At 42.7% G+C, this 16,560-nt stretch overlaps 1 protein-coding gene across 2 annotated transcripts in view; it reads right to left on the bottom strand.

Moving 5' to 3' along the window:
* Positions 1-2,374: 2,374 nt before the first annotated feature.
* The window catches only part of LOC131190514 (centromere protein J-like), a 28,637-nt gene continuing 14,451 nt past the window's right edge, over positions 2,375-16,560 (bottom strand). For both annotated transcript variants that reach the window (XM_058167861.1, XM_058167853.1), the window contains exons 10-14: positions 12,517-12,603; positions 8,039-8,179; positions 5,668-5,752; positions 3,555-3,675; positions 2,375-2,704 (exon numbers count right to left, since the gene is read on the bottom strand). In XM_058167861.1, the coding sequence (XP_058023844.1) occupies positions 2,518-2,704; positions 3,555-3,675; positions 5,668-5,752; positions 8,039-8,179; positions 12,517-12,603 (621 nt within the window). In that variant the 3' untranslated portion in view covers positions 2,375-2,517. The remainder of the gene's footprint in view (positions 2,705-3,554; positions 3,676-5,667; positions 5,753-8,038; positions 8,180-12,516; positions 12,604-16,560) is intronic.

Here is a 16,560-nt window from a genome sequence, read left to right on the forward strand (position 1 = left end):
CTGAAAGCTTCCAGGTTTTCCCCACCCAAAAGAAAGTCCAACACCCTTCCCCTGCACCCACGTGTCCATCACATGGTCCAATCAATGCACCGTCCCAACTGGAGATGCCTCCCAGTGACGCCACTCCAGGCGCAGGGCTGAATGTCCTTGACTCTCTGAGAAAGGAATGTTATTTGGGCTAGATAACCTGCAACTCCATGCTATTTCCCCCTCCCAGTTTCCCACAGCACTAAATGTGGCAGCCCTGAAGAATTCAAGAAAAAGATGGCCTCCAAGGCTGACATCCTATCTACTTGTAGATTTCTAGGGAGCTCCAATATACTACATAATTTCCTGAACAGAGCTCTGCCAACTCAGCCCCTCCCTTTTGGAAAGAGGGGAGGGTAAAAACTATAGATAGACCTTGATGTGTAACACCACCAGGACAGAATTTCCATTGCTAGGCAAGGCAGTTGGTAAGTCAGTTGTGCCTGGTTATACAATATTTTTTTGCCACACTTAAATGAATCCCAGCAAGTCAGTGGTGAAATCCAAATTTTTTTACTACCAGTTCTGTGGCGTGGCTTGGTGGGCACGGTGTGGCTTGGTGGGCATGGCAGGGGAAGGATACTGCAAAATTTCCATTCCCACCCCACTCCTGGGGGAAGGATATTGCAAAATCCCCATTCCCACCCCACTCTGGGTACCAGCCAGAAGTGGTATTTGCTGGTTCTCCGAACTACTCAAAATTTCCGCTACCGGTTCTCCAGAACCTGTCAAAACCTGCTGGATTTCACCCCTGCAGCAAGTGTTAAGTGAATCATGAAGTTATTAGGAGAGTTCAACTTCCCCCATTGACTTTGCTCATCGGAAGCTGGCTGGGAAGGTGTCAAATGGCAATTGAAAGACCCAGGGATGCTACAAGCACCCAAATTTTGATCGCATGACTGTGAGGATCCTATGACAGTCATAAGTGCAAAGACGGGTTGTAACTCATTTTTTTTTGTGCCATTCATCTTTGAACGGTCGCTTTGAACGATGGTAAGTCAAGGATGACTTTTTCTTCCTGTTGCACACAAAACAGCTTTTTCGTTCAGCAACTACTTGATTGGTGTGTGTTGTCATTTCCATCGAACTACTAGCCCTTCTAGCTCCAAAAATATCTATTCTTATTGCTGCCTTTTCACAAGTTTTAAGAGGCATTGCCCCAGTCTCCCTGGCTGAAAGATGTATTTTCTGGCCTGGTTGCACACAAACAATACAGTATGAATTTTAGCTTGATCTCATTGTGATTTGTAAATCACTGTTTATGGCTTGGAATGTTGTGAGAATCCAGTCAGTTATGACTAATTCAACAAACCCTGGCTTAACAAATAATGGCTCAGCTAATGACAGAAATCTCAAAACTCAGATCCTGGGAAGGTAACCTTGATCAGCTCAAAAGTGGTGATATTTTAGAAAAAATAGTTTACATTAAAAAAGAAAACAATTTTCCTTTGCTACATACAAAAGGCTATAGCTGAGTACAAGCATTCAAACTTGCATGTTAAAAATTTTGATGATGCACACAGGAGTGCAATAAATGACAAAAGATTTGCAACACCTTCACCCAAAACACTACAGCTTATGGATTTCCATCAGGCTTCTGGATAGAGCTATGTGTGATGATCTTATTGTATCGGTGTCATATTTCTGACATCACCACAATGTGTTTCACATGCTAGAGGTCTTTGTGACTGATTAATTAGAATATACTGTGTTTTTTTAAAATGATCCTGTAATCCCTTGCATTGGAGTGGACTTGAGGCAACTGACAGGAACTGAGCATTTACAGCTGGATGCCCTTCCTGATGCCTCTGCAGAGTTCACAGCAGATTCATTGTGCCCAAAGAGAGAAATATCTGCCGCTACCTAGGATCAAACTCACAGCCTCCAGCTTGTGAGGGGAGAGTTCCACTTCCAGGGCATCATGCCACTCCATTTAGAATATACCATATTACTTGTATGAATCCAGTCAGTTATGACTAATTCAACAAACCCTGACTTATAGAGGTTCTTCATTCTTCCTCACAACTCCTCACAGCTCAAACGAAAACTAATAGGGTCTGCAGGCTTTCCCCATGATTCCAGAATTCCTTTCCACTTCAGGTAAATGGGAACATTTTTTTTCACCAATCTTTCAAAAATAAATTCACATTAAACATCCCTATAAGGCAGGGGTCTCCAACCTTGTCAACTTTAAGACCTGTGGACTTCAACTTCCAGCTTTGCGGCTGATGAATTCTGGGAGTTGAAGTCCACAAATCTTAAAGTTGACAAGGTTGGAGACCCCTGCTATAAGGTGTTTCTTTTTAAAAAAAAAATGCTGATTATGCCACTGTTTACATTAATTTGCAGCAATCCATATATTATTTGTATAGCTTACATTTTGAATTTTAACGCTGGCAGAAGGCTTTTGAGGGGGAAATTAACGCTGGCAGAAGTTTTCGGACCCTTGCAATCAGCAAGAGTTGTGAGGCCACCATTTAGGGGAATGAGTCATTCGTCCAGAATAAGCGCTTCCTTGTCATTCTGCATTTGGACCTGTTCGGCAACGTTTTTGGTTTTCCACTGGCCATTAGCATACACAGTCTTTATCGTACCATCAGGGTACTCTCTTCTTTTAGACCCAGCAGTTTGGATCTCCTTTTGCCCATTACGAAAGTAGATGGTTTTATCTCCATTTCTGTAAAGAAAGAAATGATATATCCTCAAATTAATACCCTCAAAATAATATGGCTTCAAAGCGCTTAAGAGTTAAAGCACTTGCCCAGTCCAAAGACAAAGAATTCCTGACCGCAGGAATAAGGATCTTTTGTAAGTTTAGTAAGGCAGCCAGTAAGCAGGATGGCTATCAGACAAGGATATTTTATTTAACAGAGATTAACTAGGGCTCCTCTGTAGCAGAAACAAAGCATAGGTTCTAACTAGCCTTAAAGTCAAGAATGGCTTATACATGTAGTCTCAATTTATGGCCGGTCTCTTAGTGATCATTCAAAGTTACATCAAACCCTTCCCCAAAACTACTTACGACACCATTTTGAAATTCTGACATCGTCTCCCTGAGGTCACGTGACTGCATTTTGGGCGCTCATTAACCAGCCTGCATTTACAAGCCATTTGCAGATCCCGGTGATCACATGATTGCGGTTTACAACGTTTTCGCCAGAAAGCACCGTTTGCTTCCAATTTTCAGCAAAAAAAAAAACAACCCATAACAAAAAACAGATTTGCTTACAAATGTCCACATTCATTTCTCAACCACCACAAAAAAAGTTGTAAAATTGGATCCAGTTATGCAGTGACCCGGTTTATGACTGTCATGACTTACAACTGCAATTGAGGGTGGGCTCAGTTACAGTCATAGGTTGAGGATTATCTATAGTTTGGTCTAGTCAGGATTCACAAATCTTGCAGCAGAAAAAGCTATTAAAGATCTGCTCTCTTTTAATAGTTCCTGACAAAGAAACTGATATGTTGACTTAAGTCAGTACCATTGTCTTCTGTGTCAAGTCTATATCTCTGTAATTACTTACTTTTCTACTTTAACCACTGTGCCATCTGGGAAAATAGTTTCCTCGAAACCTCCACCATAGCGACGTTTCACTGTCTGGTTCGGAAAGATGATCTCTTCAGTACCATCAGGATGATACTTTTCTGTTAACAAGGGCATCATTCAAAATTCCTTGTAAACCAAATAGCCCCTAATCTCCCAGTATGAATGTATTATGAATAAAATACAGACAGATAGCCATTATATATAGTGATCTATATATAATGTATATCTGTATATAATATCTAAAAGTGATGCAGTGGCTCAGTGGCTAAGACGCAGAGCTTGTCGATCAAAAGGTCAGCAGTTCAGCAGTTCGAATCCCTAGTGCTGCGTAACGGGGTGAGCTCCAGTTAAATTGTCCCAGCTTCTGCCAACCTAGCAGTTCGAAAGCACTTAAAAAATGCAAGTAGAAAAATAGGGACCACCTTTGGTGGGAAGGCAACAGCGTTCCATGCGCCTTTGGCATTGAGTCATGCCGGCCACATGACCACAAAGACGTCTTGGACAGCGCTGGCTCTTTGGCTTTGAAACGGAGATGAGCACCACCCCTAAAGTCAGGAATGACTAGCACGTATGTGCGAGGGGAACTTTTATCTTTACCTTATAGTGATATAACAACAGCACGCTACAACAGTTTTCCTGTGCAGGAATGGTGGCCCATTTGAATTCTAAACCTGCTGAGACTTCAGCTCCCTAATTAAGGGAAGTTAGTTTACGTATATGGTTTTCCAAACAGACAACAGATGAGTAGAATATGTACAAAAAAAATAATGTTGTAATATAGTAGCAAGCTATTATACATAATGCATGTAACCATGTAAAATGCAATTCTCCACTGAGAAAAAAAAATACAACCTAATATTATTTCACAGTCACACTTCTTAAATTGTTCCTTCCAACTGTAAGGCTACCACACAAGTTTTCATATCTATTAACATCAGATATCAAAAGAAGTTCCCTCTATTAAATCAAGAAAAGTTCAAGAACGATATTATATCTTACTTTGCAATTATGACAATATGCATAAATAATTTACTTCATACAAAAGAAGCAGTCTGCCACCTCACAGAAATGCCTACAGAAAATCTGTGTGTGTGTACACGCACACACACAAACCTACATTAGATGTGGGCTTTAACACTGGAGGTTTTTAAGAAGAGATTGAACAACCATTTGTTTGGGTTTTCTGTTTGAGCAGGAAGTTAGACTAGAAGACCTCCAATGTCCCTTCCAACTGTTATTTGTTAGACATGTTTCTATTTAAATATAATGACTTATAAATGTGTTTTCTTTTTCTGGAGACGACTAAATTTCTGCTGATTCTAATACAGCCAGCATATCACTAAGGATTGATAATGCAAACTATAATCTTACTCCAGACAGACCTGTCTACTTTGCAGTTGTGACAATGTGCATAAATAATCATTTACTTTAAATAAAAGAAACAATATGCCATCTCGCAAAAATGTCAGTTTCTGCCATAATGTCATAATTTTTACTTTCCTATAAAAGGAACCTGCAGAAAATCTGTGTCTGTCTGTCTGTCTGTCTGTCTGTCTGTCTATTTATCCATCTATCTACAATATCTGTCTGTCTGTCTGTCTATCTATCTCTATTAAATGTTTCTGTTTAAATACAATAAGTTATAAATGTTCGAAAAATTATGCTGATTCTAATACAGCTAGCATATCACTATAGATTGATAACACAAACTTTTTAAATATCTCCTGCTCCAGACAGATCTGTCTACTGTACACCACCCCAGAAATTTTATTGAAGGACAATAAGGAAGTTTATACAATATATGAAAAATACGTTACCTCTATTAAGCCAGTATGTTTCATGGTCTACACAAGTCTTCAGGGTCTATTTTGGTGGCCATTTCATAAACAGAGTGGTACAAAAGCATGTAACTTTTAATCTAAGTTATATTGCTACCTCTATCAACTCTAGATGTGTTGAAGTATATAGTTGCCAAAGTAGTTTAGGATCATGTAAGATGTTGTCCAACACATCTGATTAGAGGAGAGTAGTCTATTATCTATCACCTAACGTTGCTGAAGAAGTTGGTTTAACATGCCAACATCACATACCAATCTGATCATTTGGGAACTGCAGCACCTCCAAGCCATCTGGATAAATAGTCCTGCTTGTCTGTGCATCTGCATAGTAATAAATCTGAAAAAGAGGGAACAAATCTTGCTTGCTTACCATCTCTTCCCTCAGATATCTTTTAAATAAAACTTTTCCTTTTATTTAATGTCTTTGTGACAAAAGTAATACATAAAAGGCTAGTTTCCAGTGGTGCTGATTTTTTTCCATTGGGATGTCAAGATTGGGAATGGAAAGAAACTGCACTGAATCAGTAGCCCATGAATACCTCAGTGTGAAGGGTCCTTGGTGCTCCCTGAGCTTGTCTGTTTTCTTGCAGAGGTTTCATTACCCAAATTAGGTAACATCATCAGTGCTAGGATTGATGAAGTTACCCAGTTTGGGTAACGAAACGTCTGCAAGAAAACAAGTAAGCTCAGGGAGCACCAAGGGTTGTAGCAACCCTGTGCTACAAATATTCTCCTTTATTAATACATCTGTATATTTGGGGGGGGGGGAAGAGAAGGAACCACTATGATTATCAATTCAAGTACTTTGTATGCATATGCAAACATAACATACAATATTAATACGGCAGCTGACCCCAGTATTCCTCAGCAGTCTAATCAAAATGCAGCTGCTAAAATTATTTCTCTGTATATAATAACATCCCTCAAGAATATTTTCCCAACCTCAGGCCCTCCAGACTGACTGCAGCTAGGGCTGCAGTGGTGGGTTGCTACCAGTTCGTCCTGGATTGGGCGAACCGGTAGCGACGGCGGCAGGAGGCTCAACCACCCTCCCGAACACTTCTGTGCATGTGCAGAAGCATTGCGCATGAGCGCCCACGTGCCCACGAGCGAACTGGTAGCGACGGGTTTAGAAACCCACCCTTGTAGGGCTGATGCCTGCAATTCCATTTTTAAATATATCTTCAGGCACTGTGGGAAGACTGAAGGTTTGTACAGCAAAGAGGACCCAGAGGTTGAGCTAGCTGCAGATCTCTGGATTGTTTAAAACAAATCGGCAGGGATTTCCTATTTTAAAGGACTTAACAAGAGCGCTCATAAAGTGACCCTGACTCAAACATTATACAGGTAGTCCTTGCTTAACGACTGCCCCGTTCAGCAACTGTTCAAAGTTACAAATCTAATGAAAAAGTAACTTTATGACTGGTCCTGGCGCTTATGACATTGCAGGTCCCCATGGTCATGTGAGCGAGATTCCGGCATTTTGAAACCAACGGGTGTTTCTGACCATCACAGTGTCCCACAGTCATGTGATCGCTATTTGCAGATTTCACAGCCAGCTTCTGACCAGTAGAAACAGTGGAGAAGCCAGCAATAAAATTGCACTGCAGTCATGTGATGCCTCACTTAACGACCGAGTTGCTTAGGAATGGAATTGCCAGTCCCAATTATGGTAATGAAATGCGGACTACCTGCCCTAATCAAAATTTTTAAAAAAACTTATAGAATGCCAAATAGATTGGCAAATGTGAAAATGCTATGAGTTGCATTCTGGTCTGCTAATCAAAAGAAATTCTGGTATCCATGGACTATTGGTTATTAATTAATTGATTAAAATTTCTTAATTTTAACTGTTTGACTCTTGCATTAAGCTCCAGCTTTGTATTAAATAAATAAATAAAAACATTCTGCAAGCCTGAAATTAGTCTAGTCTTGCTATTATTCAAGGTTATTCAAGGGTTTCATTAAGTTAAACTTCTTTATGATCGTTCCCATGATCAGCCAAGGCAAAATAATACTCTTGTAACACCCTTGTTATAACAGAATAAGAGAGTTGGAAGGGACCTTGGTGGTCTTCAAGTCCAACCCCCTGCTCAAGCAGGAAACCTCACACCATTCCAGACAAATGGTTGTCCAATCTCTTGTTTAAAACCTCCACTCTTGGAGCATCCACAACTTCTGGAAGCAAGTGGTTCCACTGATTAATTGTTCTGTCAGGAAATTTCTCCTTAGTTTTAGGTTGGTTCTCTCCTTGATTAGTTTCAGTCTATTGCTTCTTGCCCTGCCTTCAGATGCTTTGGAGAATAGTTTGATTCCCTCTTCTTTGTGGCAGCCCCTGAGATATTGAAATATTGCTATCATGTCACCTCCTAGTCCTTCTTTTCATTAAACTAGACATGCCCAATTCCTGCAACCGTTCTTCAGATGTTTTAGCCGTATGCATTACTGAAATGGGCAGATTATGGAATTATATGCTGAAATAAATGTGTTCATATTTTGTTGCAACAAAATGACACAGCCACCTATTTACCTCCTTTCTTCTCAAGATTAATCATTCAGAATTGAGCAGTCCATTGCTAAAGCTACAGCTTTAAAGCAGAGAGATAGAGACAAACATACTCACCACTGTCTGGTCTGCTAAGATCTTTTTAACATCGCCATTGTAAAAAGTAACAGTAGCTGTCTTTTTATCAGTACTAATTTCCATCTTTGTTCCATTGGGGTATATAGTAATTCTGTGTCCATCGGTGAACAGCTGCTTTACCTTTGAAGCAAAAACCAGATGTTTGAGAATACACATGCATCCTTTCTTGAGAATACACATGCATCCACAACTTAACACACATCACTCTTAAAAGATCATGTCTCCACTAGAAGGTAGTGTCTGGATCTCTTGAAAGCAAATTTGGCTGTTAAATAGTTCCACCCGAGTGCTGGAAAAAGCAAGCTAGGATAAGTTTATCTCTTTATTCACTTGTACATAAATTTATTTGTAAATTCTCTTTCATATGTAAATTCTCTTTCACGCATTTACAGTATTTCTATGCTGCAATCACCCCGACAAAATTTTACAGAAAAGCCAAGAAGGTATCCTTCTCTGTTTGTATCACCCATTTCCAACATTCCTCTATCATTTTCCTTTCCATGTCCAGGAGGAAAATAAAATGTAACTCTTGTGCAAGGCCTTGTGACTGGAAAAACAGAAGCCCTCCATCTGGAAGCTGACAGAGTAGTGACCCATTTAATGTTGTGCTACCTACATCTACTCTCAATTTTTTTTTTAAAAAAAATGCACTATTTGGGACCAATGCAGGGGTGCTATCTCAGGTTCTGACAGGTTCTGGAGAATCGGTAGCGGAAATTTTGAGTAGTTTGGAGAACTGGCAAATACCACCTCTGGTTGGTCCCAGAGTGGGATGGGAATGGAGATTTTGCAGTATCCTTACCCTGGAGTGGGGTGGGAATAGAGATTTTGCAGTATCCTTATCCTGGAGTGGGGTGGGAATGGAGATTTTGCAGTATCCTTCTCCTGCCATGCCCACCAAGCCACGCCCACCAAGCCACACCATGCCCACCAAGCCACACCCCCAGAACCAGTAGTAAAAAAATTTAAATTCTACCACTGGACCAATCAAAATATGGCAGCAGGAAGCAACTAGAATTCCACTCAAAATGGGGTAGCATTTTTTTAGCCCCAACTTTTTAAAAAATACCAAATGATGTTGGAACCCTTTTTAGACATATTTTACACATTTTGTAATTAGACTTCTGGGTGAGAAAAAGTTGCTACCACGTTTTCCCGAAAATAAGACCCTGTCTTATATTTTTTTTGAACCCTGAAATAAGTGCTTGGCCTTATAGCCATGGGCTCAAAAGCCCGATTGGGCTTATTATCAGGGGATGTCTTATTTTGGGGGAAACAGGGTAGTACTTCTATCATCGATACATCTTCCCTTTACAAAAGGATTAAAGAAAGGGAAAGAAATCCATCTTCATGAAAGTGACCATATTTTTCATCATAATTTATTAAATTTATATGCCACCCAACTCCCAGAGATTCTTGTGACAATGGAAGCTAGGCTGCTTACCTGCTCAAGGAGCTTCACTCAAATCTTGCAGTACTCAACTCAAACTCATTGAATATTTCCCTATGAATATGTAGTATTTCTACAAAGCAAGAAAAGGAGTGGTGGGGAGGGGGCTTAAAGACCTGGATGTTCCCTCAGCCCTTTGAGTCAGGAGGCTAAACCTGCCCTGTTGGTGACTCTTTCCTTTGGTCTTTATTGACTGAAAATGGATGATGGTTATTACTATTTTGGATTATTATTGTGGATGCTTTATCATGTATATTATGTTGTTATAGGGTTAGCAGGGCTTATCTGTTTTAACACTCTGTGTGCTCCCTAGAGTCTCTCTTGAAAGATGTGCAACTATATATAGTAAATTGCTTAAAATATCTAAACAAATCAATAATAATAATAATAATAGTAATAATAATTGGATCGTCATTTGGAACACAACATGCTAGATATCACGGTTGTCGAGGGCCGAAACATACAGTTTATTGACATCGCTGTACCAGGAAACAACAGAGTCAAAGAAAAAAAACTGGAAAAAAATCAAGAAATGTCGCGACCTGGCCATCGAAACACGAAACAGTGATACCCATTGTTATCTGGGCACTTGGCACCATGTCCAAAAATTTTACAAAACACATCAAGAAACTGCAGCTTCCTGCAATAACACCAGCGGAACTGCAAAAAACTGTGCTAGTCGGAAAATCATATATTTTAAGAAGGTACCTGGTTGATACCTAGGACGCTGACAGCTACCCATATCAACCATTAGCACCATTCAATGGTGTTTGTGATACATTTTTAAATGATCAGTTGACTAAGTTTCATGTTGAATGAATAAAAGAGATAATAACAATAATATCTCAGCATCTACAATGGCTACACTCCCACAAACTCAATAGGGGCTATATATATGTTACTATAAAGCCGATATAGATTTGCAACCCCATTAGGCTCTATAATCATAATTATTTATATGTAACTTTTATTATAAAGCTCTGTATAAAGGGCTATATTTGACCTGTTACTCCTGTTATATTTGAGCTGCTTTTTTGACGCTTGCCCTAGCTGCATTTCCTTCCTTGCTCCAACTGTTTTTGGGACAGATGCAACATGCAACATTCTGCAAAGCTAAATAAATTTCAATATCTTTCAATAATGTACGAGCAGCAATCTCAAGGTTTCTTTAAGACAGAAAGAATCCTTTGCCAGTCACAAACGCTGTTTTTATGAGATTCACGTCTGGCACAAATTGCATTATAAATTCAATTTCTCTACAAGTCAACATAATCAGCATCTCCTTGGAGACTGTCAGTCCTGCATGGGGTGCTCCAATTTGCACATTGATGAATTGCCATATGGCACAGACATATGCCTGTAATAGTTTAATTTTCGCATTATGTGACCCCCATCGTACCCAAACCAGCTGTATGGGAAGAAGGAGCACCTAGGAGATTATGCAAGACCTCTCGGAGAGCAGATGGGGAACACACTTCCAGCAAATAAATTTTTCAAAACATGTACCAATTGAAACTAACTGCCCAGCATGCCTGGTACAACCTCAAATTAAGGACATGTATAAAAGGCAGTTCCATTTTAACCAGCAAATTGAACCTGCATTGTTCTGAAGTTAACCATGATATCCAAATTGAAAGTTCCTACATCTTTTATCTTAAAACAGCTTCAGCTCTTTTTTCACCTGCAATTCCCTGATCCACATTATATACCATATTTTTTGGAGTATAGACGCACAGGACTATAAAATGCACCTACCTTCCTTGGTGAGGAAAACAAGAAAAAGAAATCTGCCTCTGCCTCCCAGCAATTTTGCCTTGTTGCAGCAAACAGCCTGCTTTACTTTCATTTTTGTTTTCTGCATAGCTTGATTAGCACAAGAAAAAAAACTCTGCTCCCAGCAATTTACCTCCTTGCAGCAAGCAGGCGAGGCCCGCGCAGCAATAGGCAATGGCAGTCCCTGCAGCCTGAAACAGCTGAGAGTTGGGAACAATCGACTTGTGCTAATTAGGCTGTGCTGAAGCTGAAAGGGGCTGTTTCTTGTCGCTGCTTGCTGCAAGGAGGTAAATTGCTGGGAGGCAGAGGCCAAAGGGTGGGGACCAGTGGGTGGGTGGGGCTACATTCGGTGTATAAGATGCACCCAAATTTTCACCCTCTTTTAGGTGGGAAAAAGGTGCATCTTATACTCCAAAAAATACGGTATGTACAAATACCCACATTGCTTTTCTTTGTTTGCAGCTCAAAATGGCTGGGACACACTTTGAACCACCTTAAAAGTCAAAAAGCAATATAGGAGCAAAGTCAGGGGAGACATTTGAAACAGGGACGATGAAGACAGAAAATGAATCATACACATGCACACATATATACCATACACACTTCTGTGGAGGTTCTCAAACATCCAGGTCATCGTGGTCCCAAAGGTGCTTTCAAAAAGGCAACCAGCCTTTCTTGATTTGCTCTTGATCCTTTCCATCTCCCACCAGTTAATTAGAACTGAAGTAGCTTCTTGGATGAGGAGTGCAATGTTGTCAAGAAAAAAATCAAGAAAGCCCAGTTATCTTTTTTGAAAGCACCTTTGGGAATACTATACACACAGAATTCACAGTTCAGTCTGTGATTTACACTGACACTAATCAACTTCACTAGTCCTCCTGGTTTCATAGATGAAACGGAACATCAGTTGATGTCAGTATCAAACATACACAAATATGGTAGCAGTGAAGAAAGGTGCCATGTCTCCTTGTAGTCTATGCCCAATTAACCATGATTTAGGATATCAGTATACAGTATGTCTTGGGCAGGTTTGTGTGTGTGTGTCTGTTCCTGTTTGTGCGTGTGAAAGAGTGTGAGTGTGTGAGAGAGAGAACCATGTTTTCAAGCAGGTATTGCTTGCCAAAATTCATATTTCTTATTTAATGTGGGATATGTACAATATTGGTTGTTTTATACACACACACACACACACACACACACACACACACACACACACACATATAAACTGCCTTACCTTTCCATCTAGATACTTAATTTCTTCTTTCACTTCTCCACCAACCTTGTCTTCAGTACAAGATGATGCTCTTCTGAGTAACGTTGGCTTTATGTTGGGAAAAAACCATCAGCAAATAAACATCAATAAATTTGGGAAGAAATTTTACCAAACACAATAACCAAAGAACAAGGTATTTCCCTAAAAGGAAGGGGACGAAATAAAGGCAATAAAGCATAGGAAAACTTGATGAAAGACTGACACAGAAAAACTATTTCTTCTAGTGGCAGATTTTTCTGCAATTTGGGGGAATTTAAGTGTGTTAGAAGACATGATAATTCACAAGGAATCTCGTAAAAAAAAAAATCTCAAAAATAGAGCGGCGTCTTTTTAACATCTTGCATGAGGATTTCATGAGAGAGCATCCATCTTGTCTTCATAATCTTTATCATCTGTGGGCTCCACGTTATTGGCCCCTAAAAATGACTGCTATATCATCATCAGTGGCTTGGGATGAACTCTTTTTCATGCCAAGTTTGCCCAACACGAGATATGAGATATTCTTCGTTGGAACTCCGTCGCCTGCGAGGTTCCTCCGCCTCGCAGAAATGGCCCTCTACGTTATCGGGGGCCTATCTCAATGACGGGTTTTGGGACCCAGAGAGATGGCATGCGTCAAGAAAGAACCTTTGGGGATTTTTAGATAAAAGATTTTTAAGGGGAGGGAGGGTAAAGACAGGTAATGGGGGAAACCCGTCGGGGAGGGAGCCAGTCCTTGTAAATGCTCATGGTGATATTTTATCAGGTTTGGAGGTGAAGGGGGAGGTTCACTATTCTATTCCAGAGGGATGTTCCATCAGCACGGTAAGTGGGAGGGGCAGATATGGTGGAAGTGAGGGGTCGTATCATGTTCAGGGGGCGCGCACTCGCTGTTTAAGAGTGATTGAGCACTCCGGCCCCTCAGACTTTTCCCGTTCCCTGAGTGGCCAGTATCCCCAGGGCTTGGACCTTCAGTTGATGTTGTGCAATGCACGGTCCGTGGTTAACAAAGCCCCCCTAATTTGTGATCTTATACAGGGGAGGTCCGCGGACCTTATGGGCATTACGGAAACCTGGTTGGGCACGGAGGGTGGGGTGCCCCTTGTTGAAATGTACCCACCGGGCTTCCGAGCATTCCATCAACTGAGGGCCCAAAGTAGGGGTGGGGGGGTGGCAGTTGTTATTAAGGAGAGTCTAGAACCGAGGGAGACCACTGTTCCTCAGATTGCCGATTGTGAATCCCCCTTTGTAAAGTGGGGTCATAGGGGTCAGATGGGCTTGTTGGTCACGTACCTGGCTCCTTGCTGCGTGACAACAGCCCTGCCTGAGCTGTTGGAGGTGCTTGCCGGGGTGGCAGTTGAGACCCCCAGACTTATGGTCATGGGGGACTTTAACTTGCCATCGACCGGTGTGTCATCGACAACAGCTCAGGAGTTCATGGCCTCCATGACGGCCTTGGACCTGACGCAAGTAGTTGATGGCCCTATTCACTTTGGGGGAGGCACACTGGATTTGATTTTCATCTCTGGACAGTGGTTGAATGATCTGGATTTGGGACACCTAGTTACCGAGCCTTTGTCATGGTCAGATCATTCTCTCCTTCGTCTGGACTTTCGGACCGCCACTCAACACCGCAGGGAGACGGGACCAATACGTTGGTTCCGTCCCAGGTGCCTGATGGACCCGGAGAGGTTACTGACGGAGCTTGGGCCGTTCCCTGAGGGTCTGGCCCACGGCATGGCTGAAGAACTAGTCGCGGCTTGGGAACTGGCCGCGGCTGGGGCTCTAGACCGTGTCGTGCCTTTGCGGCCTCTGACCTGGCGCAGGTCTCAACCAGCTCCTTGGTTTTCCGAGGAGCTGAGGGAGATGAAACGCCGGAGAAGACGCCTAGAGAGTTCCTGGAGATCCAGCCGTTCGGAAGCTGACCGGACACTAGTTAGGTCATATACTAGGACCTACCTAGTGGCATTGAGGGAAGCGAGAGGTCTCTATGTCTCCTCCCTCATTGCATCAGCAGATAACCACCTGGCCGCCCTATTTCGGGTGACCCGCTCTCTCCTTCAACAGGAAGTGCGGGATGACCCATTACAGGGACGTGCCGAGGAGTTTAGTGGTTATCTATACGATAAAATCGTTCAGCTGCGGGATGGGTTGGATCAAAATTGGGTAGATCCAGGTGAGAGGTCGGACACTCGTCTTGTTGAGACTGTTTGGGATGGATTTGACCCTGTGACTCCCAAGGACATGGACAGGTTGTTGGGATGGTTGAATGCCACCGCATGTTTACTGGACCCGTGCCCCTCCTGGCTGGTGCTGGCCACGCAGGAGGTGACACGAGGCTGGCTCCAGGGGATTATTGACGCTTCTTTGATGGAAGGATTTTTCCCTGCCGCCTTGAAAGAGGCGGTGGTGAGACCCCTCCTCAAGAAGCCTTCCCTGGACCCAGCTGTTTTGGGAAATTATCGTCCGGTCTCCAACCTTTGCTTTGTGGCGAAGGTTGTAGAGAGTGTGGTGGCACGTCAATTACCCCAATACCTGGATGAATCTGTCTATCTAGACCTGTTCCAGTCCGGCTTTCGGCCTGGATACAGTACGGAGATGGCTTTGGTCGCGTTGGTTGATATGATCTCTGGAGGGCCAGGGACAGGGGTTATTCCTCTGCCCTGGTCCTATTAGATCTCTCAGCGGCTTTTGATACCATCAACCATGGTATCCTGCTGCACCGGTTGGGGAGTTTGGGAGTGGGAGGCACCATTTATCGGTGGTTCTCCTCCTATCTCTCTGACCGGTCGCAGACGGTGTTGGCAGGGGGGCAGAGATCGACCGCGAGGCCCCTCACGTGTGGGGTGCCACAGGGGTCAATTCTCTCGCCTCTCCTGTTCAACATCTATATGAAGCCGCTGGGTGAGATAATCAGTGGTTTTGGGGTGAGTTACCAACTGTATGCTGATGACACGCAGCTGTACGTTTCCACCCCAGGCCACCCCAACGAAGCTATCGAAGTACTGTCCCGGTGTCTGGAAGCCGTATGGGTCTGGATGGGGAGAAACAGGCTCAAGCTCAATCCCTCCAAGATGGAGTGGCTGTGGATGCCGGCACCCCGGTACAGTCAGCTGCAGCTGCGGCTGACTGTTGGGGGCGAGTCATTGGCCCCGATGGAAAGGGTGCGCAACTTGGGCGTTCTCCTGGATAGGTGGTTGTCTTTTGAAGATCACTTGACGACCTTCTCCAGGAGAGCTTTTTATCAGGTCCGCCTGATTTGCCAGTTGCGCCCCTTCCTTGACCGGGATGCCCTATGCACGGTCACTCATGCTCTTGTCACCTCTCGCTTGGATTATTGCAATGCTCTCTACATGGGGCTCCCCTTGAAGAGCACTCCCCAGTTGGTTCAGAATGCAGCTGCGCGGGTGATAGAGGGAGCCGCTCGTGGCTCCCATGTAACACCCCTCCTGTGCAGGCTGCACTAGCTATCTGTGGTCTTTCGGGTGCACTTCAAGGTGCTGGTTACTACCTTTAAAGCGCTCCATGGCTTAGGGCCGGCTTATCTATGGGACCGCCTACTGCTACCGACTGCCTCCCACCGACACGTGCGCTCTCACAGAGAGGGACTCCTCAGGGTGCCGTCCGCCAAGCAATGTCGGCTGGCAACCCCCAGGGGAAGGGCCTTCTCTGTGGGGGCTGCTACCCTCTGGAATGAACTTCCCACAGGACTCCGCCAATTTCCTGACCTTCGAACCTTTCGCCACGAGCTGAAGACATATTTGTTTATTCGTGCAGGACTGGCATAGAATTTTAGATTTTATATGGTTTTAATTTTTAATGGGTTTTATTGTTTTAGATATATTTTAATCTGGGCCAAATTGAATAAGTTTTTTAAATATTATTTTATCTTGTATTTATATTTTTGTTCTGTTTTATCTGGCTGTAAACCGCCCTGAGTCCTTCGGGAGAAGGGCGGTATAAAAATCTAATTAAATAAATAAATAAAATAAAAATAAATAGAGGAGGATTACCTTGGTGTTTATT

Source organism: Ahaetulla prasina, chromosome 1 (genome assembly GCF_028640845.1).
Source record: "Ahaetulla prasina isolate Xishuangbanna chromosome 1, ASM2864084v1, whole genome shotgun sequence".
Taxonomy (NCBI): Eukaryota; Metazoa; Chordata; class Lepidosauria; order Squamata; family Colubridae; genus Ahaetulla; species Ahaetulla prasina.